The sequence below is a fragment of the Panthera onca genome, chromosome C2 (genome assembly GCF_046562875.1).
Source record: "Panthera onca isolate mPanOnc1 chromosome C2, mPanOnc1 haplotype 2, whole genome shotgun sequence".
In the NCBI taxonomy this organism is placed as follows: Eukaryota; Metazoa; Chordata; class Mammalia; order Carnivora; family Felidae; genus Panthera; species Panthera onca.
Genome location: NC_138347.1, coordinates 129425421 through 129448117, shown reverse-complemented (window position 1 = coordinate 129448117; position 22697 = coordinate 129425421). Strand labels below are relative to the sequence as shown.

The window sequence follows — 22697 nt, the reverse complement described above, 5'->3', positions numbered from 1 at the left end:
TTGAACCCTTCATTTAGCCTTGGATGATACACCCTGAAATTCCTGCAGCCCCTCAAGACCCAGGCAGCACCCCCTGTGCTAGGAAGATGTTATTATAAGAGTCTGGCGGGTGCGGTGGGGCCTATAGGGTGCCTCAGAGGTGGTGTTTGCACCAAGAATGCCATGTCTAAATAAGGACACTGCCACCTTTTACTTGATCAAGTTGGTTCCTTAATCTGTTCATCATATACCAACATTGATATTTATACAGTATCTTCTGTGTCAACTCAGACAAAGTAGAAAGGGGGAAAAAAGTTATGGTGTCCTAATCAGCAAGGAAGAGCACATAGAATATCCCAGTAGGTAACTGTAGTTTTGAACTCTGCTTGTGTGACTTTGGATAGTACCCTGTTCTCTAGGTGGTGGGAGACAGAGGGCGTCCTACATAAGTCACTGGACTAGGGGTCAGATGAGATTTTCTTGTCCTAGCTCTGTTATTTTCTGGATAGGGGACCTTGGAAAAGTCATTGCAGCTTTCAGGATCTTCATCACATAAGGAGTCAATAACTGATCATTTGACATGTGATGATACTTCTGGAATTGTAAAGTGCACAGCCCAAATAGCAGTACATGTCAACCCTGTACCTACCTTCCAAGGTTAAATTGAGAATTCAATGAAACAAAGTATGGAAATTATGTACAGCACTAGGATAGATTCAGTACTTACTAGAAATTGGCTACCTTCCCCTTCTCTCACTTGAGGTACGTCCCCGTGGTGCAGGATTTGGGATAAATATCCAGGTCTGGGTTTTGGCTACTTGGTTTCTCTACTGTAAAACTTACGTGCAGTGGGGTTTATTTAGGTCCATTTTGTTATCTCAGGATAACAAAGAGGATCTTTTCTAGATCTGGGAAAGTAATTGAGGTGTGACCATAACAACATGCCTTACTGGATGCTGACAGCAGGAATTAAAACCCAGGGGGTGTCATCAAAACCTAACTTGAAGCACCCACCCTTAAAGAACTTACTGGAAAACCTTCTCTTTGTTTTGACTTACTAGTTTTCTGGCAAATGGAGAAACAGAGGTGTAGGGAACAGCTACATCATAAAAGGTGCCCAACATGTGTGGGACCTGAATTCCCAGGATCCCTTGCACTACTGCATTAGGGAGAGCTCAGGCCAGTGCATGGAAAGCAAGATCCAGAAAGGTGAAGCAACGTGGCCATGGTCAAGCAGCTGATAAATAGCAGTGTTGGGGGAAGAAAAATGCCACAGAAGGACCTGAAGCTGCTACCAAGACTGAAGGAGGGGAAGGGAGGCAACAGGTTTGGTTTGTTTCTCTTCAGTTCATGGGGCTGCCTCCCACTGTGGCTGGTTCACATCCATTTCCATCCTCTATTACCTGTGTGGACGTGCATGCACATTCACACATTTACATACACAACACATGTAAGGATGTAGAAAGCTCTGAAATTGGCCCTGGAACACCTGGATTCAGTCCTGGATCACTACACTTGTGATCTGAGGCCTTTGGGTCTCAGTTTACTCATCTGTGAAATGGGCTGCTTGATGCCTGCCTTGCTCTCTCTTAGGTAGTAAAGTACACAAATCCAGATGAGCCACCCCCACAGTCCGCACTGATCCAGCACCCCCATCACCAGCAGAAAAATCTGGGAGGTCAGGCACATGACCTTGCAGAGAATGCATGAGTGCCTTTCTGCACGCAACCCTGGGCAGGGCCTGTTTCCCTTTCAGCTCGGTGAATGGTGGAAGCTCATGGAAAACAGCAGACAAAGCAGCCCTGGGGATAGGGGAGCTTCCAGAGAGGCCCACAACTGAGCCACAGGGACACTGGGGCTGGAAACCAAAAGTCACTGGGCTCTGTAAGCCCACTAGGCACAGCAGAGGCAGAAGGGATGACGAGCAGCAGGCGAGTGGTGGTGGACATGCCCACCGGTGCCAGCTCCAGCTTGCCCCTCCAGAGGCACAGGGCGTCCTTTGGGGGAACATGGTCATCATCCTCCCTGGATAGCCCCCCAGCCTCCAGGACCAATGCCATGGGTGGTCTCGTCCGAGGACCCAGAGTCTATGTAGGGATGGTGCCCAGTGGGTACACAGGTGGCCTGGGCACCCGCGTGACACGCCGGGCCCTGGGCATCAGCAGTGTTTTCCTGCAGGGCCTGCGGAGCTCAGGTCTGGCCACAGCACCAGCTCCAGGCCTGGAGAGGAACCTCGGTGCCGTTGAGGACCTGGGGGGTTGCCTGGTGGAATACATGGCCAAGGTTCATGCCCTCGAGAACATCAGCCAGGAGCTGGAGGCACAACTGCGCGTGCACCTGGAGAGCAAGGCCACACGCTCCGAAAGCTGGGGTGCCCTCAGGGCTTCCTGGGCCAGCAGCTGCCAACAGGTGAGTACGTGGGCTATGCCCAAGGGCTTTGTGTAGGGCCAAGAGAGGATGCTCACAGATGCCTGGGGGGTCATCATCAGAGAGCAAGGATGCTGAGGCAGGGGCAGGGGAGTGAATGGTCTCAGGCCAAAGAAACTGACCATAGCCTCTTACTCTTTCATGCTCAGAAATACTGATGACAGTGATAACAATGACAGTCGCCATTTACTGAGGTAGACTAAGGGCCAGGTCCATAGGAGTCCCTGTACATGCACTGTCTCCTGTGTTCAAAGCAATGCTAGGCAGGGACTTATTCACTGACTGTATTTTTCAGATGAGAAAACTGAGGCACAAAGAAATTAAGTAATTTGTCCAGATCATGCAGCCCATAGGGAAGCTGAGCTTTGAGCCCAAATTGTTCCAGTTCCAAAGCTTGCATTCATCCCATTAGCCTGGGCTGACTCTGTACCCTTTGTATTAAGCAAGGGTTTTTACAGACATCATCAAATGGAACACCATCGAATGGATATGGCATTAAAAACAATGGATAAATGGGGGTGTGTTCCTGTATCCATCGACTACAGCGCTGTCCAATAGAAATAGGAGCCACAGGGTAATTAAAAAGTTTCCATTACCCACAGTAAAAAAAAAGTAAAAAAGAAACAGGTAAAGTTAATATTAGCATATCTTATTTAACTCAGTATATTTTAAATGTTATTTCAACATGTAGTCAATATTTAAAATATTAATGAAATAATTGACACTGAAATAGAACTTTCTGCCGTGATTGAAATGTCCTATACCCACACTGTCCAGTCTGGTAGCCACTAGCCACATATGGCTATTGAGCACGTGAAATGTGGCTAATAAGATAAGGAATTGAATTTTTGTTTTTATGTTTATTTTATTTTATTTTATTTTATTTAAATGTAAATATGGGCTCCTGGGTGGCTCAGTCAGTTGAGCATCTGACTCTTGACTTCAGCTCAGGTTGTGATCCTAGGGTTATGAGATCAAGCCCCAGGTCAGGCTCAGCGCTGAGTGTGGAGCCTGCTTAAGATTCTCTCTCTCTCTCTCTCTCTCTCTCTCTCTCTCTCCCTCCCTCTGCCCTGCCCTGTGTGTGCTCTTTCTTTCTATATTAATTAATAATAATAATAATAATAGATTTAAATAGCCACATGTGGCCAGTGGCTATCTCATGGGACAGGGCAGGACACAGAGGTTTCATCATTCCCCCTTGCTTGGTCAGGATGTGCTCTCCAGGGTGATTGCTGCAGAATGCTGAGCTCATCTGTCACGTCTGGCCTGCGGCCTATGGTTCCACCACTGGGACTCCAGCCAGCATTGCATATCTCATCAGGTCTCTGTGGGTGGCTCTTTCTTGTCCCTTCCCTCCCCCACCTCCACCCGACAAAGGCTGGCCTTAGGGTCCCTCTGAGCTAGATCAGCCTCCAACTCAGCTAGGAACTGCCCTTGTACCCTGGGGCCCAGCACGCAGTCCCCTGAGAGGAGGTCACAAGCCTCCATTTGTGTGTGACTGGGTGATGCAGAGCAGGAACACTGAGAGGCTCCCCATTCCCTGCCTGCCCCCCATTTCATCCCAGGATGCTTCTCCTTCATGGGCTCATAGGCAATCAGTGCCCGGCTGTCAGCTCAGTATGTGTGATGTGCAATACTGTCCTCTTGGCTTTCCTCTGGAGCTGTTGTCCTGATTGCATCGATCTGGGCTGTGAGAGAAAGCCAACTTAAGAGCAGCTTGGGGCTTAAAGCTGTCGAATCTAAGACAGCCATCCCTCCCAGATCCTCCCTGGCAGCCCTGAGTCCAAATATTTGTGTCCTATAAACCACCAGGCTGTCCCCAGATATTCCAATATTTCAGCACGTGCAGGACAATTTCTCACATTCAGATGCCACACAGGCTTTTCATGAGAAGTCAGGCATCCTGATTTCTAAGTCAGAAAGTATGGCCACAAAACATAGTCCATATTCAACTGTAGCTAGCTACAGGAGATTGGGCAACTTACTCAACTTCTCTATGCATCATTGGCCTTATCTGTAAAACGGATCTAATGCTGTGGCTATTACAGCAAATACATAGATATGTAAGTTGCGTGGTTCCTGCCTGCAGGTAGACTACAGGTCAGAAAGCTACACCATGACAGCAGCACAGCCACAGGGCTGCCAAAGCAAAGGCTGGATGCCAAGACATTCAGCCCTGACACTGGTGGTCATTTTCCTCTTAAATGACCATAACTGGGGCACCTGGGTGGCTCAGTTGGTGGAGAGACCGACTTCAGCTCAGGTCATGATCTCATGGTTTGTGAGTTCGAGCCCCACGTCGGGCTCTGTGCTGACAGCTCAGAGCCTGGAGCCTGCTTCGGATTCTGTGTCTCCCTCTGCCCCTCCCCCACTCACATTCTGTCTCTCTCTGTCTCAGAAGTAAATAAACATTAAATGACCATAAGTGAGATCCTTCATATGACTACAGAGTTCTCTTTTTCTTCCTTTTTTTAAAGCATGAACTTGAAGATACAGTTAGACCAACCTGTAAAATGAAGTTATTTCTGTATCACACAGCCCAGCCTTCCAGCCATATTAAGCTCTGTTCCGCCACAAAGAACCAAAGAAAATTCTACATATGCACATTAATTTTCCTTTGTTGCAGTTACAAAGCTGACCCACGCTTTCTACCCCTCCAGGCTTCAACATAAAGCTTTAAGATGGCTTTGCTCATGCCTGCTCTCCTTCCTGGTGTTCTCTACCAGTCACCAGCATCATCTTTTGGACATATGGGATCTGACTGTATTATGTCCCTGCCCAACACCTTTCTGGACTCCTCATCACTGTCAGGACACAATCCATGACTCTGGGCTCAGTCCCCAAAGCCCTCATGAAGCCACGTCTCTGTCCCAGCCACATCACCCACCTAAGAGACCCTGAACACAACTGCGTGTCCTCAGCCTGCTCCTTTGTGATGCTCCCCCTGTTCCTTCTGTGATCTCATGACAGCCTCTACACACATCCACGGTGGTAGTTAGTTACCATGTTGTCCTGTGGTCCCTTGCCTGGCCGTGCCCTCGCACTCTTGGCCACTTAGGAAGAACCAGCTGTGCCCACCAGTGGAAAGACTGGAAAGAGCTTAAACTAGTTCAGCTTACAGTGAACTTACATTTGGATGTTGGCTCTGCCACCTGCTCACTGGGTGCCTTTGGGTCAGTTACTTAACTTCTCTCAACTTGTCTCCTCATTTGCCATTTGGGGATTACTTTACTGAGGAGAACTGTTAAGGGGGTTAACTGAATGTTACGGACCCAGTAAAATTAGTGACTAACAGCTTAGAGAGACTGCTTCACTCACAGCATTGCAGCTACCTGGAGCCATGTACAGGATTGATGCTCAACCGTGAGTGGGGCCCCGCTTCAAATCCTGGTTCTGCCACTTACGTGGACCAGCCATTCCTTTGCTCTATGTCCCCCTTTCACTATCTATAAAATGAATGAGCACTGCCCAGGGTCGCTGTGTGCATGAGATGAAATAAGATGCAAAAAGGTGCATTGGGAACTGTGAAGTACGATGCACAGGCAGCAGGCCATCCTGAGTCAGAACACTCTACCCCAGTCCCCTGGGGGCTGAGCCTCAGACCAAGGGACTCACCTCTGGAGGCCATGGCCCCCCTTCAGGGCCTTAGCTGGATCCCTTCTTCCTTTCTCCACCCCAAGAGTCCTCTTCACCCAACAGCCGTGCGATGATAGCTCCTTCACAAGCCCTATCTGTCCTCAAAAGGCAGGCCCAACTTCTGGCTACTCGGAGACCCAACTTCTGGCTAATCAGAGACAAAGCCTTTCCCACTGGGGAATGGGGGCCCCCACTGCCTTCCAGAGTGCTTTGTCATGGAGCCCTAGACCCACCAACCAGCCAGTTCCCATAGAACTGCAAGAGGGGTCCACCCCAACCAGGGCCCCTAACCTCTTCCAGGCCTAGAGAACAGACTACCAGCAATTCATTTATTTCAGAAAGTGCTGCCTTCCCCTCACACAGGCTTCAGAGGCAGCCATGCCATGCTAAGAGTGTCTGGGCTCCGAGAATCCAAAGCTCTCAGCTGCTCAGTCCTGTGCCCTGGGAACCCCAGGCCCCCACCCACCACCAACTCCAGTTAGGGCCTCGTCACAGGCTCAGGGAGGGGCAGGTTGCTTCCTGGGGTGTGGCACAGAACCAGGAATGGCAGCACCACACTGCATCTAGAAGGCAGCTAGAGGGGAAGGGCGAGCCTCTTGTCTACCCTTGACCCAGGCACCTGCAGGGCCACACTGAAGTTCAATCCTCTTAGCGTTGCCTATCCTCCATGGGTCAGAGTGGCCAGTCTGTGGGAAAGGCAGATGCCAGGCAGGAAAGGAAGGCTAACCAAGCAGTTGGTATACCGCACAGTGCCCCAAATAGTGGGGCAGGGCCCCCGGGGGGCCTAGAAGAGTTTGCATTTGCCCCCTTGAGTACCCTTGTGTCTGAGGATGTGCAAGATTAACTAGCAAAAATTACCATGACAAGACAAGAGAAAAACCACAGAGTTTTATATTTTGCCACCATTATTTATTTATTTTATATTTTACCACCTTTCAAAGCACTTTACCCCCTGCCTTTGGAACAAGGAACTCCATGTTTTCCTTTTGCACGAGGACCCACAAATCACATAGCCAATCCTGCTAGGGTTAATGTATACAAAGTCCCTTTTCATTTCCAAACCTCTCTCTCCCCACTCCTCAGTTATATTAGAAACTCAGCCACTTCTGCTAAGCAGTAAAAACAGACAGTAAAACTCTCAGGTGATGGCCCCAGAGGCCAAAGAAGGCACAGTCCCTGCCCATTGCTTGGGCAGAAACTGACTCTTTTCCTCTCCTGCTTTGCCGAGTGCTCCCGACTTCTCTTGCCAAGTGAATGGTGCTCATAATAAGTTCTGGCAGCAATGTCAGACCCTTTCATCTTCAAATAGGCCAAACACAAGCTTGGAATTAGGCAGCCTCCCTGTCTCAGAGCTGCAGAGAAAAGGAGACTGGGACAGAAGAGATGCAGCCATGGAGGCAGAGTCTCAGAGCACAGGGAGCAAGCCAAGGCCAAGGCCAGAGAGATGCTGCCTGGGAAAGAAAGGGGAACATGGAGGCTTCGGTTTCCACTGAAATTATTGGTCTCCGTGGGAGAAAACAGCAGCTTACACCTCACACAGCAAAGGTTGTTAGCTGGAAGAAAGGGGAAATCAAAATCATTAAAAAGCAAGAGAATTAGAATTTAAAATGAACCTGATTTGAATATTTTTCCTGCCTTTCACAGTTCCTCTTTCTGTCCTTGCAAAGAGAGACCCATACTCTGGGGATCTGCCTATTTGGGGGAACTGCTGGAAACTTAGCCAATCCAGGTGAGGGCCAGTTTCTCTCCCCACAGAACCTGTGGTCCTAACAGGGTTTTTTGTTTTTGTTTTAAAAGAAAAAGAAACAAGAACTAACCCCCCAGCCCCAGCCCCCAGTGCCCCTGAATAAGAAGGCCATAAGATCATTGTTCATGATTCACAACCTGGTGTCCCTGAAAGGGGGAGGGAGAAAGAACCCTGAGCTATTTTAGTATCTGCAACACCCTGCATAAATTTACCCAAGATAAACCACCCATCTCTTCTGAGTACTGTACATGTACTTTGGTCAGAGGAGGCCAGTAAGTTAACTACTTTGTTAGCCAAGTTATAAAGGACACTAAAGTATCATTAGAAATGTTACTTTATGGAGAAAAAAATGTATTTAGGAGACTTCCTCTCAGGGAGAGTGACATATAAGAGTGGAAGAAATCTTTGGAGGGAGCAGAGGCAGGGAAGGAGGCATGAGGCTTCCCCCAAGGGTCTTGGTCCAGAAATATAGGCAGTCACCAAACTGCTTTCTAAGAAGGGTAGTTTCTGATTTCCTGGGGGTTCTAGCTCTGCTAAGTAGAGGATATCTGTGCAGAAGCAAAACTCTGCTACAGAATACGGGGTGGGGGGGGGAGAAGGAGTGCTGTCATTGGAGGCTCATTGTCAAATCTCATAAGATCTCTTAAAATGCGCCGGCCATGTTGAAGAGTAGAGGACTGGGCTGTCCCAGTGACAAAAAATAGGGGATGGGCTACAAAGACTGACAGCAAATTCTTCACTGATCTTGCTACATCTTGATTTCTCACCTGAATAATAAGGATAATTGGAGACTTTCTTGACATGATAAAATAGCTAAGAAAGAAATACAAGAGGACTTCCTATAGAAATTAAGAACAAGATAAGGATGCCCACTATCTTTACTGTTTTGGAACACTGGTCAGAGGTCACAGTTAATGCCACACAAGAGAAAGGAATTGGAGGTATAAGGACTGGAAAGAAAGAAGGAAAATGCTGGTCTTTCTGGAAAGCCCAAAAGGATCCACATGAAAACTGTACAATAGAAAATAAGTTAATTTAGGAAAGTAGCAGGTTATACACATTAAAGATATTTGCTAAATATATATATACGCACATATAGACATATGTTTATTTCACATATAAATGGCTGCCATCTCATTTATGATAGCAAAAATTAAAATAACTCTAAATAAACTTAACAAGAAATGTCCAAAATGTATATGAGACAATAATAAAACTCTTCTTGAAAGGCATAAACAGAAACAAAGACCATGCACTTGAATATAAAGACTCAAGAAAAATCAGTTCTCCCTAAGTTAATTTACATATTTAATGCAATCCTAATTTTACAATATCATAGAGGTTTTTTTTTTTTTTTGAACTACAAGGGTTTATTGTAAATTTCATTTGTAAAAACATAAAGGCAAGAGGGGCACCTGGGTGGCTCAGTCAGTTGGGCATCCGACTTCGGCTCTGGTCATGATATCACGGTCTGTGAGTTCAAGCCCTGTGTCCAGCTGTGTGCTGACACCTCAGAGCTTGGAGGCTGCTTCGGATTCTGTGTCTCCCTCTCTTGCTCTGCTCCTCCCCTGTTCATACTGTCTGTCTCTCTCTCAAGAATAAATAAAACATTAAAAAATAATTTTTTAAACATAAAGGCAAGCATAGCCAAAAAGAAAAACTGAAAGAGGAGAGCAAGGAGGGAAACGTCAGCTCTCCCAGACATTGAAATATACTAGAATCTGATTCACAAAACAGTTCCATATTGGCCCATAAAAGATAAGAAGACCAATGGAACAAAATATAAAATTCAAAAGTAGGCCCTGCTACATACAGAAATTTAGTATTGATAAATGCACTATTTGAATCTAATGGAGGAAATGATGGATTTTTTAATAAATGGTATTCAGACAACTAGATAGTCATAAAGAAAATAAAATTGGATCCATCCTTCACTGTTCCCTAAATCAATTCCAAATATATCCCATTTGGATACATTTTTTAAATGTAAAAAAGGAAACCATACAAGTAGAAATCATGGGTGAATTCCTTTATAACCTGGGTGTGGAAGAAGTCTTCCTTGATATAATTCAAAATCTAAAAGCAATAAAGGAAAATACTGTTAATTTTATTACCAAAAAAATTTAAATTTTGCATCACAAAATAACACCATAAGCAAAACTAAAAGATAAATGACAAACTAGAAAAAAGTATTTGCAACTTTGAATTCAAAGGATTAATACCTCTATTCTATAAACAGCATTTAGAATTTGAGGTTTTAAAATAAAAGCCAACAATGTGCTTACTGTTACATAGGCTGGAGACACAAATGGAGAGTTGACATAAAAATAAATGAAAATGGCTCTAACCATGTAAAAGGATGTTCAACTTCACCCATGATAAAAGAAATACGAACAAAACAAAACAAAAATCTACCTGAGATATCCTTTTCACTTATCAGATTGGCAAAACTCCAAAATCGTGTCAATCTATTTTGTTGGTGAAGTGCTAGGGAAGCAGCCAATTCCACACAGCGCTGATGGGAATAGAATGTTAGAATGCCTATGGAGAAGAACTTGGCAATATCTAGACAAACTATATATGCATTTATGTGATTTAATCCAGCAATCCCACTTCTAGGAATCTCTCCTGATGATAACCTGGCAAACACATGAACAAGAAGTACGCACAAGGTTGTTCATTTCAATCATAGCTATAATGGCAAGAGACTGGAAAAAACCCAAATACTTAGCAATAGGGGACTAGCTGAATAAGCAATGATACATCCACAAAAGGAATGAGGAAGAGCTCTGTAAGTATTATGGAGTGATGATCTCCAAGATGTATTGTTGAGTTAAAAAGCAAGGTGGAGATAGTGTGTATTTCATTCTACCATTTATCTAAGGAAGAGGAAGATATATGAACATATACATACATATTCACTTGTAATTGAAAATAAAAACCACAAATGTTTTTAAATGATCATTTATAGGAGAATGGAGGGAGTAGGGTAGAGGGGAAAGGAATAGGCACTAGAATTCTTTTAATTTATCTTGTTATGTGGAGATGACTTTGGAACCATGAAAGTATTTTTGCGGAATTATAAAAGTGACTTTTGTACTAAAGTAATTTGCACATCCCTAGTGGGATGCAAAGAGTACTGAAAAAAAATCTTATTAAATCATTTTCAGTAATGATATTGTTCATATTGTTATTCTGACACTGGTGTGTGTGTGTGTGTGTGTGTGTGTGTGTGTGTGTGTGTTGTACTGTGGGATAAAGCAAAAGAGTAATTCTATTTGTGTCATTGAGATCTGAGACTTTTAGTATGGATAAATGGAGACACACTTGTAAAGCAGATAAAGTTTAGTGACAATTCTCTAGTCCTGAATTTGAATTGAAATTATCCATTTAAAATCATGGTGTATGTGGTCCCAAAATAAATATATACCCATTTCCTAACTCTGGCCTGTGAAAAGACCTAGAAACAATTGTCAACCCACTAGCAGTGAGTATTTTTAGCCTCTGATTTGGATCACTAAGTACCATCTTTCATTACAAGAACTGAGGCTCCTTAGTTAGAGAAATGGCTGATCCAGGTTTGGGAACAGGAAGTGTAAGAGATGAATCTGAAACCTCTTATCATACAAAACCAAGGAAGCTAAAAAGAACTGCTAGAGTCATGTGAAAAGACTTAGGAGACAATTTGAATAAGCTCCCACTAAACAAAGATGACTACATATCAGTAAGAATATTAACCACAAGGCATTGAGACACATCAAGTATGTTTAAATCTATGAGTTCAGTATAATACAAAAAAGAAAAAAATCCCACTTATTAGTTGTGTTGGAGTCCACTGGGAACCAACTCATTATTTTGAAACCTGGTAAATAACTAGAAAGAATTAGTCATTTTTCCTACCTTTCCTATAAGAACTGTAGATCCATCAGCATTAATGAAAAAAAAAAAAAAAAAAGAATTGAAGAGAGTAATTATCTTTTTTTAGAAATAATACAGCTAAAAAATAAATAATAATGTAACTATTAACATTTTATTTATATTTATAACTAATATTAATCATTAAAATAGAATTCAAATATCACCACTTTGCAAACATAATTTAAAAATTGGATCTAGGCAATAACAATCATCAAATGGCTGCTAATATCACAAAAAGAGAAACCAGCAGACAGGTACCCCCCAGTAGAGTACACAACATCACCTATGATATAGTCTTACCAGAAAAGAAAAAGAAAACTGAATGTGATTAAGCTTCAAAATAAAACTACGAGTTTACAGAAAATGCAGAGGTCAGATGAACATGTTTATTGGCACCCACTGCGATGAAATCAGCAAAACGCAGACTGGGGAAACTATAGAACTAAACACCCAATGTTTTCAACGAGAAAACGCTGCAAGGAGCAAAAAGGGAGATGAGGTACAGCTATACATTAAAAGAGATTAAACTGACATATCACCCCACTAAAATGGACATTATTTGAACCACTATCCAAACAAACTAAAAATTAGACAATTGAGGAAAGATGAACTGGGTATTTGAGGAATTGTTATTAATATTTAGATGTCATTTTTAGATGTTTTTAGAAGTTATTTTTAAAGCATTTTTATAATTTAACACTACATACTGAAATATATGAAGAAGAAATAATGATATCTGGAATTTGTTCAAAAGAATCTGAAGTGTAGTAGGAATGTGAGGGGATATAGGGGAAACAAAATAGGCCATGCATTTATAATCATTGGAGCTGGATGATGGGTATATGGATGAAATAATGCTTGTAAGTTGCTACATGTATAACCAATGCCCAATTAAATCTGTGGAATTGAATAAAGGAGAAGCTACAGATATTAAGTGAGTAGTAACATAAACAACTGTGTTCACACACGTGGATTCATGAGTCATTCAACCCACCCATGCTGCGGGAGTTTAGAGAAGAGACAGGGTATTCACTGGTCCTCAGTGAGGGTACCCCAGGAGGTTGACACTCAATGTGGGACCCACAGAACATGCCAGAAGATGGCCCTTCAGACCGGGGCCCCACCTGGACGAAGGTTGGGAATCAGGAAACGGTCTGACCATCCACAGAGCAGTCTATGCATGAGGCAGACTTCTCAACTGTCAAAGAGAAATTTTGCCCTGAACACTTGTTAAAATTGGCAAGACATACCTTATTCAGACTACTGCAGTAGAAGAGAGACACTTGAGGATACAGAACTGAGCTCAACTCCACTGAAACAAAAGACAGAAGGCTTTTTAAATGCTGGGTGTGCCAAAGGAAAAGTGCTGAAGGAGGTTAAAGGAGGGGGTGGTCTATGATCAAGCCATCTGTGTTTGCTAATTGGTGCTTATCCAAAGGAGAAACACACTTCTCATAGCTTTATGACAGGAACGAATTGGAGAAAGACGCCCACCAAAGTCAGCATCCGACCCTCCCACAGGAACTGGGAGACAGGGAACTATCTCCTCAAAGTGTGCATTTCACAGAGATGGTTCCCAGGTCCTTGAAGCAAAATTCTGAATTGTAGATTTACCTCTCAAAGACAGCAGATAAAGGATTTACAATTTCTAGTTTCCTAAAATAACTGCCAAGGAAAAGGGAGGTCAGGGGCTTTTTGTCAGGTTTTAGCTGGAAGGAAGAGTAAATTCTTTTGGCAGCATTGACCTTTCTCAGGCAGGCATTTTAAGGGGCCTAGGTCCACGCTAGGAACATAGTCTGGGCTGACAGAAGCCATGCCACGGTGTGGTCAGGCTCCTTAGTGGCTGGACCGGGGTGGGGCGGGGGGGGGGGCGGCTAGATGGCATCATTTATGCTGAGGGTTTTCATTCTCACCACCAGGCACCAAGCTCTTCCGGGTCTCTGCACTATCCCCCTCAGCTCTCTATTCTAAGTCCGTGGTGTGGAGTGGGTGTGCCCCAGTACACAAAATGTGGCCAGCAGATGGTTGCACAGCCAGGGCTGAATACAGAATCGGACACATTCAAGGTTTCAAATGGGAACCCTGAAGTTACGGGCAGAAAGCCTCCTAAAATCCCACACCACACCGAAATACTGGCAACAGCCTGAATGTCCAATATAGCTAACTAACACAGCAGAATCCTCTGTGGCTGGAGGAAAAGAACTAGGAAGCTTGTTATGTACTGATGTGGGACTGGCACCAGTGTATATTTTTGAGGAAAAAGGCAGGCTGCAAAACCCCATCTATGCTATGCTGCACTCTGTGTGTTTTGTTTTGTTTCCATGTGGGAAGGCAGACTCAAAGCATACACCAGGGGTGGTAGCAGCAGATGCTTCTAGTGAGGGCCGGAGACAAGGGTAGGAGCAGGCGTACTTCGGGCGATTATTCTTTTTGCAATGTTGGTATATTTTACCTAAAATTTAAAAAATGAAGTAATAGGGGAGCCTGGGTGGCTCAGTCGGTTAAGCGTTCAACTTCGGCTCAGGTCATGATCTCACGGTCCGTGAGTTCGAGCCCCCTGTCGGGCTCTGTGCTGACAGCTCAGAGCCTGGAGCCTGCTTGGAATTCTGGGTCTCCCTCTCTCTCTGCCCCTCCCCCGCTTGTGCTCTGTCTCTGTCTCAAAAAAATAAATAAACGTTAAAAAAAAATTTTTTTTTAAATGAAGTAATAAATAAAACTCCTGCCAGCGACTTGGGTTGGGAGAGGGGGTGTTCCAGCCGGGCCAGGGTGGGCGAAGCCCTCACAACCTCACGGAAGCTACTGACATGTCCTGGTGGGAAAGAAGGCTCATCTCAACACTCTCGTCTCAAAGCAAAAACCCAACCAAATTACATAAGCATGTGTAAGAGCAATAGGCAAGACTTCGTAGTGGCCTACACTCTCCAGAAGCACTAAATTAAAATTTCATCCAGGCAGGTGGCAAAGGTGCCAAGGACAAACGTGATGGTTCCTTACAGGGAATTATCAAAAGAATGGGTGAACCAAGGTCCCCAGCACTCCTCCACAGGGTTCATGCAGATCCACTGAAGCCGAGGACTCAATTTAGGGAAATAAAACCCAGTTTATCATCGTCTGGCTGGAGAAATGCACAGAAAGACTCATTTATCTGGTTGTAAACGAGCTAATAGAGCTGTCACAAATTCAATACTCAGCAGAAATGAGAAGTTACTTCAGCTGTTATCAGTAAGTAATGAAAAGCTGTGCACAGGGAATGTCCGTCACAAAAGCAACCTGCTCTCAGAAAACGACTGGGACTTTCTATTTATTTCTTTCGAGGGCCAGTGAATAACTCTGAATAAGTCTTAGAGGAAACACCACAGTATTCAGAGAGAAATGAAGTTAGAAAGGCCCCTTCCGCAGACTCTGGGCAAAGTTGTACAGAGGAAAAATACCCTGCCTGAATTCTAAATGCCCACACCTGCCTTCCCCCACCATTACCCTGCTCCTCCCTCCAGGCCTTCTCTCTCTCCACAGACCCTCCCTCCAGGCCCCCCTCCCTCTAGCCCCCACCAGTACCCTGCCCCTCCCTCTAGGCCCCCCTCCCTCCATACCCCCACCAGTACCCTGTCCCTCCCTCAGCACCCCCTCCCTTCACACCCCTCCCTCTGGGCACCCTTCCACAGCTCCGCCCACCCCCCCGCCCCCCCAGTGCTGCCCTCAGGAGCACTTGCAAGCATCATCCCCAGCCTGCGACTACACACCTTCCTCATCCTCATTCCTCAGACCCACTCCCAGCCAACGCTGAGGAGGAAGCTGAACTGACAGATGGATTTATTATTATTTACTTGCCAAGGAAACCTGGGCTTGTCTCAGAGCCTCGGTGAAAACTCTCTCCTGCAGTGTTGTGAGGCCTAAATGAGGCAAGGAGGTGAAGCCCTGAGGCATCTCTAGAGTTCACTGTCCCTGTCCCTAAGGAGCCCTGCTTGGGAAGTGAATTGCTTCTGGTGATATTTCAGAGGGCCTGCAGGTGACTGGGAGGGAGCCCAGGGCCCCTCAGTGTGGAGTCTGCACCCCCAGGCCAGCCCTGCCAGGCACTACAGGCAGGCCCCTGAATTCCTGGGGTTTTTTGCCCACATCCCAGCCACCCCCTGGAGGAGGTACAGTCACTCTAGGGGTTCTACAGGTTCCCCTCCAATGTCTCCTGAGAAAACCAAGTACTGTGATAAGTCTCATGAAGATGACTGTCCACACTTCACGATGAAAGCAGGCCTCCGTGCGACGCTCATTTTGCGTGACATAAGCATTAACAGAGTACCACAGGCAGGATGGCGTGAACAGCAGAATTTATGCCCTCTGGTCTGGAGACTGGAAGTCTGAGATCGAGGTGTCAGCGTTGTTTTTCTGAGGCCTCTCTCCTTGGTTTCTCCATGGCCATCCTTCCCCGTGTCTTCACATGGTCTTCCCTCTGGACATGTATGCCCAGACTTCCTCTTCTCATAAGGACACCTGTGGAACTGGATTGGGGCCCCACCCCCACAGCATCATTTTAACTTAATCACCTCTTTATTTTTTAATTTTTTAAAAAATATTTGTTTGTTTTTGGGAGAGCATAAGCAGGGAAGGGGCAGAGAGAGGATCTGAAGCAGGCTCCGCACTGACAGGCTGACAGGAGAGAGCCCGATATGGCGTTCGAACTCACAAACCACGAGATCGTAACCTGGGCCGAAGTTGGACACCCAACCAGCTGAGCAAACCGAGTGCCCCTTAATCACCTCTTTATTTGTTTATTTTCTAAATATAATTTAGTGTCAAGTTAGCTAACAGACATTGTATACAGTGTGCTCTTGGATTCAGGAGTAGATTCCCATGATTCATTGTTTGCATACAACACCCAGTGCTCATCCCAACAAGTGCCCTCTCAATGCCCATCACCCATTTTCCCCTCTCCCTACTACCCACCCATTGACCCTCAGTTTATTCTCTGTATTTAAGTCTCTTACAGTGTTTCTCCCTCTCTGAAACTATTTTTCCCCTTCCCTTCCCCCATGGTCTTCTGTTAAGTTTCTCAAATTCCACATATGAGTGAAAACATATATCTGTCTTTCTCTGACTGACTTATTTCACTTAGCATAATACCCTCCATTTCCATCCACGTTGTTGCAAGTGGCAAGATTTCATTCTTTCTCATTGCTAAGTAGTATTCCATTGTATATATAAACCACATCTTCTTTATCCATTCATCAGTTAATGGACATTTGGGCTCTTTACATAATTTGGCTATTGTCGATAGCACTGCTATAAACATTGGGGTACATGTGCCCTTATGAATCAGTGCTCCTGTATCCTTTGGATAAATTCCTAGTAGTGCTATAGCTGGGTCATAGGGTAGTTCTATTTTTAATTTTTTTGAGGAACCTCCACACTGTTTTCCAGAGCGGCTGCACCAGTATGCATTTCCACCAAAAGTGCAAGTGTGTTCTCGTTTCTCCACATCCTCACCAACATCTGTTGTTTCCTGAGTTGTTAATTTTAGCCATTCTGACAGGCGTGAGGTGACATCTCGGTGTGGTTTTGATTTGTATTTCCCTGATGATGAGCGATGTTGAACATTTTTTCATGTGTTGGTTGGCCATCTGGATGTCTTCTTTGGAAAAGTGTCTATTCCTGTCTTTTGCCCATTTCTTCACTGTATTATTTGTTTTTTGGGTGTTGCGTTTGGTAAGTTCTTTATAGATTTTAGATACTAATCCTTTATCTGATATGGCATTTGCAAATATCTTATCCCATTCCTTCAGTTGCCTTTTAGTTTTGTTGATTGTTTCCTTTGCTGTGCAGACTTTTTTTTATCTTGATGAGGTCCCAATAGATTATGTTTGCTTTTGTTTCCCTCTCCTTCAGAGACAAGTCGAGTAAGGTCAAAGAGGCTGTGGTCTGTTTTCTCCTCTAAGGTTTTATCACCTCTTTAAAGGCTCTATCTGCAATCACCTTCTGAAGTCCTGGGAGTTAGGACTCCAATATATGAATTTGAGGGGGGACATAATTCACCCTATAGCTGCCATTTTATAGTCAAAGAAACTGAGACCTACAGAGATTAAGTTCCCCCTTTGAATTAGTGTCCCAGCCAGGACCAATTCAATGTTGTTTCCACCCTCAAAATATTATGAAAGTCCTCCTGTTATACTCATTTATAACAACAGGGTCAGTCCTGCCTCACACCCCAGACCCTAAAAGGGTATACTGTGAGCGCCCACTGTCTGAAAAGACAGAGTCATAGTCAACAAGGGCCATTCTCTGTGAGGAGTTTAACCACTAAGATGAACCTCCTTTTTCTCCTCCTCTGTCTCGCTTTTAATTTGGAAAAAAAAAAAAAAAAACTGTCAGAAACGGTGATTGATCCTTAGCCAAGCACACTTTAACTGGAACTAACTGCTGTAGCTAGAATGCGTGAGGCTGGGTGGCTTCCAGATTGTCAAGCAGCTCAGTACTGGAACTTGAAAGTTTAATAGCTTTGCCGCCAGGAAATGGTGCGGCATCCCCCTCCCCCTGCCCCAGGGACTTTGACTTTTCTTTTTCATTGACTTTAATGCCCAGAAAAAAGTGCTGAGCAGTCGGCCCTTGAGGCAGAATGTCTATATCTGAGCAGAGGTCAGGAACTCCCCGAGGGGCACCGCTCCAGTGTAGGTGGGATGAGTCCTCCTCCCAAACCACACACAAAGGCATCGGTGCTTTCCACAGACTTCTGGGCTGGCTCCCTGTCCCCTGCAGGGTGACCCCCCCTCCACCACCCAGTTCCAAGTACTACTTGAAGAGTTGAGGGTTCCTCAAGGGCCACATCCAGTGGGAGGAGCCCCCAGGACCAACCCCCATGGATCCTGGTAGAGGGGTGAGGCGTGCACCTGCCTAAACCAGACAGGCCACTGAGAACACACTTCCCGGTGGACAAAGTCAGGTTTGTCAGCTTGCTGCAGCAAGGGAGAACCTGGGACATCTCAGAAAGAGGGAGTCAGAGGGGCTTGTTTTGAGGTCTGTGCTTGTGCTGGTTGATTGGGGTAAAGGTTCAGAGCAAGGATTTGTTCTGCATCTGATGCTGTCAGAAATTGGGGGCAGTGTGATGACTGGGTGTCTTATAGGTTTTATCCAGGAGATGGGAGGCACAAAGCAGGCACAGGGCGGGCATTCATAAACAGTAAGTAGTAAACCTCGTCACTTGTGCTGCTGGAAGAGGGATGTTGAGTTTTGTGAATGCAGAGCATCCTTTCCTCTCTGTTTGGATATGATTTCAGCATGGTCTTATCTCTGTCTCTTTCCACCGAGATCACAGAGTGACCCTGTCTGGCTATCACTGATACCGTATGCACGTTCAGAGCAGGCGAGGGTTCTATGGCCAACTTGTTAGCTGGCGGGGCCGTGGCTCAACTTCCTCCCCCCAAACTGGGCCTCCTGAGCCCCCTCATTCTCAACGGGGACAGCAGGCCCGTGGAGACAGAGCAGGAGTGTGAAGGGTCTCTGCCTCACACAACTATGAGGACCCTGGAGACCTGGGGCTGATGTGTCATTTCCTGACTGTAACGTGACTTAGGGCCCACTCGGTGCCTCTGGGACCCACACTCCCGCCTTTCTCACCCTTCTCCCCCTCGAGAGTCTATCTAGGCAGTCCTGCACATAAGCAGTAAATGAGGTAGAACACTGTGAGGGGTGAATGCAGGGCAGTGGCTCAGACCGAGCCAAGTCCAGGCCCTTAATCCTTACCAGAAGTGAGGCCTGGGCCTAGTTACTAACGCCTGAAGAGTGAGTTTCCTTATCTCTAAGTTGAAAGAGAATGATCCCTGTTTCGCAGGACTGTTGTGAGGACTCTGGGAGATGATACGGGTTAAGTAGAATGTAAGCTTCGGGAAGACAGGAGTTAGCTTCTCTCACTCCCTGCTCTCTCTCTGGCACCCAGCGTAGTGCCTTCCACCCGACAGACACACAGGGAACATTGGCTAAATCAACAAATGGTCTTTATCCAGCAAAGTAATTGGTTAATAAGAGGTACCTGTTTTGGTTTGCTAGGGCTGCCATAACAAAGTGCCACAGTCGGGTGGAGTAAAACAACAGAAATGTATTCTCTTCTGTTCTGGAAGCTGGAAGTCAGAAATCTAGGAATCAGCAGGGTTGGTTCCTCCTGGGACAGTGAGAGAGATTCTGTTTTGGACCTCTCTCCTATTTTGGTTGTTGGGTGTCCATCCTTGGCCTTTCTTGGCTTGTCGAAGCATCACTCCAACCTCTGCCTTCATTTTCCCTGTGTGTCTGTGTCCACCTTTCCCTCACAAGAGGGACAGTCACATTGGCCAGGAGCCCACCCTAATGACCTCATCTTGACTTGATTACATCTGCAAAGACCCTACTTCCATTTAAGGTCACATTCACAGGTGCTGGGGGACTAGGACTTCAACGTATCTTTTGGGTGGTACACAGTTCGACACATAAGAGTAACTATTGTTTTCTTTCACACTGTAGTCCTGATTCCCAATATTTTTAAAAAAAAATTTAAGTTTATTTATTTATTTAAAGAGATAGAGAGCACAAATGGGGAAGGACAGATTGAGAGAGAGGGAGAGAGAATCCCAAGCAGGCTCTGCACCACCAGTGCAGATGTGGGGCTCAAACTCACAAACTGTGAGATCATGACCTGAGCCAAAGCCAGACACTTAACTGACTGAGCCACCCAGGTGACCCCTGATTCCCAATATTTTATCCCAGTTCCTCAAATGTCATTTTAAAATGTTCCAGAATGACCAATATTTCTGTACATACTCCATTTCACCCTCACTCCTTTTGCACTTGGAATCAGATCCCAAATCCTATCAAAGCGCATGGAGCTGGAGGTTCAGAAAAGAGAGACTAAGAGAGGACTATTCATGTAGTAGAAATATAGTAAATGTCACTACGTTTCCATGTGATCTTAGACAAGTGACCCCACATTTTCAAACCTCAGTTTCCTCAACTGTTAAATGAAGAGATTAGGTCACACTGACGTCTCCCTGCAGACACACAGGGGATAGGCCAGATTCCCTTCCCTAACTCTGGTGAGCAGGTGGTCGCCTTATCCAACCCCTTCATGGACGTGAAGACACTAAGTACAGCCGACCCCTCGTCCGTCTTCGCTTCTGACGGCTAACCAGTTCTGTGCCCTGCAGCGATCCCTCTTGCTCTGAGGCTCCTCATCTGTAAAATGAGAGGGTGGAATTCTCTGATCTCCCAAGCCTCCAACCATACACCTGTCTGTCACCGCCCATAATTATCTCTGAGCAGTGCAAAGCCTAAAGGGAAGAAGTACCTAAAGAACCCTTTGTGGCTCAGCTGATTGGCCGACCCAGACCCGGAACAGTCAGTACATGTCGGCCACCTCCTTCACTTCTGAGGGTCGGGTGGCAGCCTGTGCCCCACCCCTGGTGAAGCAGAAGTTTTATTAGCTCCCCACATCTGCTGGAATATACCCCAGGTTTCTCCAACCGGCGGGGGCCCCCCTGGAGATAGGGGAGTCCCCAACTGCTGCCTCTGACTCTGTCCCTTTGGTGGGCGGCACCACCTTCTAGCTGCTCCGAGCACTGTCTTGCATACCTAGTCAACCAGCTGCAAGATGTCATTTGTGTTAACTTTTGGACAGCTATAATCATCCTTTCACTGCCAATGCCACCCTGATCTGAAAGGCCAGCCACGTGGTCCGTGCTGCCCTGCAGTCTCTGTGTTTATGTCAGAATTTCCACAATGGCTCCCATTTCCTGAGAATTATAAATCAACCATAAAATTTCATTTTTCCCTGAGACGTTGCATATATTAGCCAGCAAGTCTGTTCATATTCTCTCCTGCTTCCATTTATGATGGAAAAACAACCCCTCCTCTCCACCCCCCCTCCCACCCCTGCTCCTTTTCTCTTTCAGTTGCATTTTCTGTGCATTTGGGTTTTAGGTCAGAGCTTGAGTTTGAATACCCCAAGTCTTGGCTCCCCAAAGGCTTCACCCAGGTCCCTAATCTCTCCCATCTGCAGCTTTCTTATCTGCAAAAAGATGGAGATAATTACACCTGCCATGATGGCCCCGACCCTTTTAAAATTTAAGGAGAATAATGTGAGTAGAAAAAGTCTTTGTCAGTGTCACAGATTCAGCTGCAGATTCTCAGTCCATGGGTGTAATTAGTGTCACTTGTAAGTACGGAATCTTTAGTGATGTTGGCGTGCGTTGGCCCTGCCTCCCTCCTCACCAGCAGTCTTGACAGTGTTACATTTGTCATGGTAGCTGCTGTGGGGCTGGCACAGAATTCAGTTTTGTTATGTTCATTCATCAGGCATTGAATGTGGGTCTACTGTGTACCAGGAACTATGGGAATTCAAATATTATTAAAGAGTCAAAATTCTCAGACTCTAGGACCTAAAGTTCTAAGAGGTATGATGAGTAAATAAATCCACACATTATTGAGTGCCTGCTACGTGCCAAGACCTGTATGATGGATGTCAACCGTACATTGAACAAGAAGGACTCATGAGGCATCGTTCTAAAAGCAGCTTTGGTTTGAGAGGAACCTCTCCCGGTTCATTGGGAGGTAAATATTGTCTCCTGCCTCTGGTTGAAAACTTGGGTAGTCTCATGACTTTTCTGATCACTTGTCATTACCTAAAACTTCCATGCTCATTTTAAGTCATGAAACACGGTCCCAAGTCAGTAAATAGAATGTCTAGTCGGTATATCATTCAACACGTGGACCCTTGTCTCCCTCCCCCCACCCCCGCCCCAGGTAGGGCCCAGAGCCTCTCGCTGGAAGTTCTTCTATCCTCACACCCCACTGCTGTTTCAACCTGACCAAAGTGTAAGCAGGGAGAAAGGAAAGGGAAAGAGGGCCAGAGAGTTCTTCCATGAGAGAAACTGTTGTGAGGTCGCTTCACAGTGTCTGGGTCTGACTAAAGTTTAAAACAGATTCTCTTAACAGATTTTTCTGGGTTCTTCTAAGATTCCCCTGCTGGACCCACCACAAG

At 45.5% G+C, this 22697-nt stretch overlaps 1 protein-coding gene across 1 annotated transcript in view; it reads left to right on the top strand.

Moving 5' to 3' along the window:
- Positions 1-1765: 1765 nt before the first annotated feature.
- The window catches only part of BFSP2 (beaded filament structural protein 2), a 68804-nt gene continuing 47872 nt past the window's right edge, over positions 1766-22697 (top strand). The window contains exon 1 of the mRNA XM_060638691.2: positions 1766-2388. Coding sequence (XP_060494674.1) covers positions 1897-2388 — 492 coding nt within the window. The 5' untranslated portion in view covers positions 1766-1896. The remainder of the gene's footprint in view (positions 2389-22697) is intronic.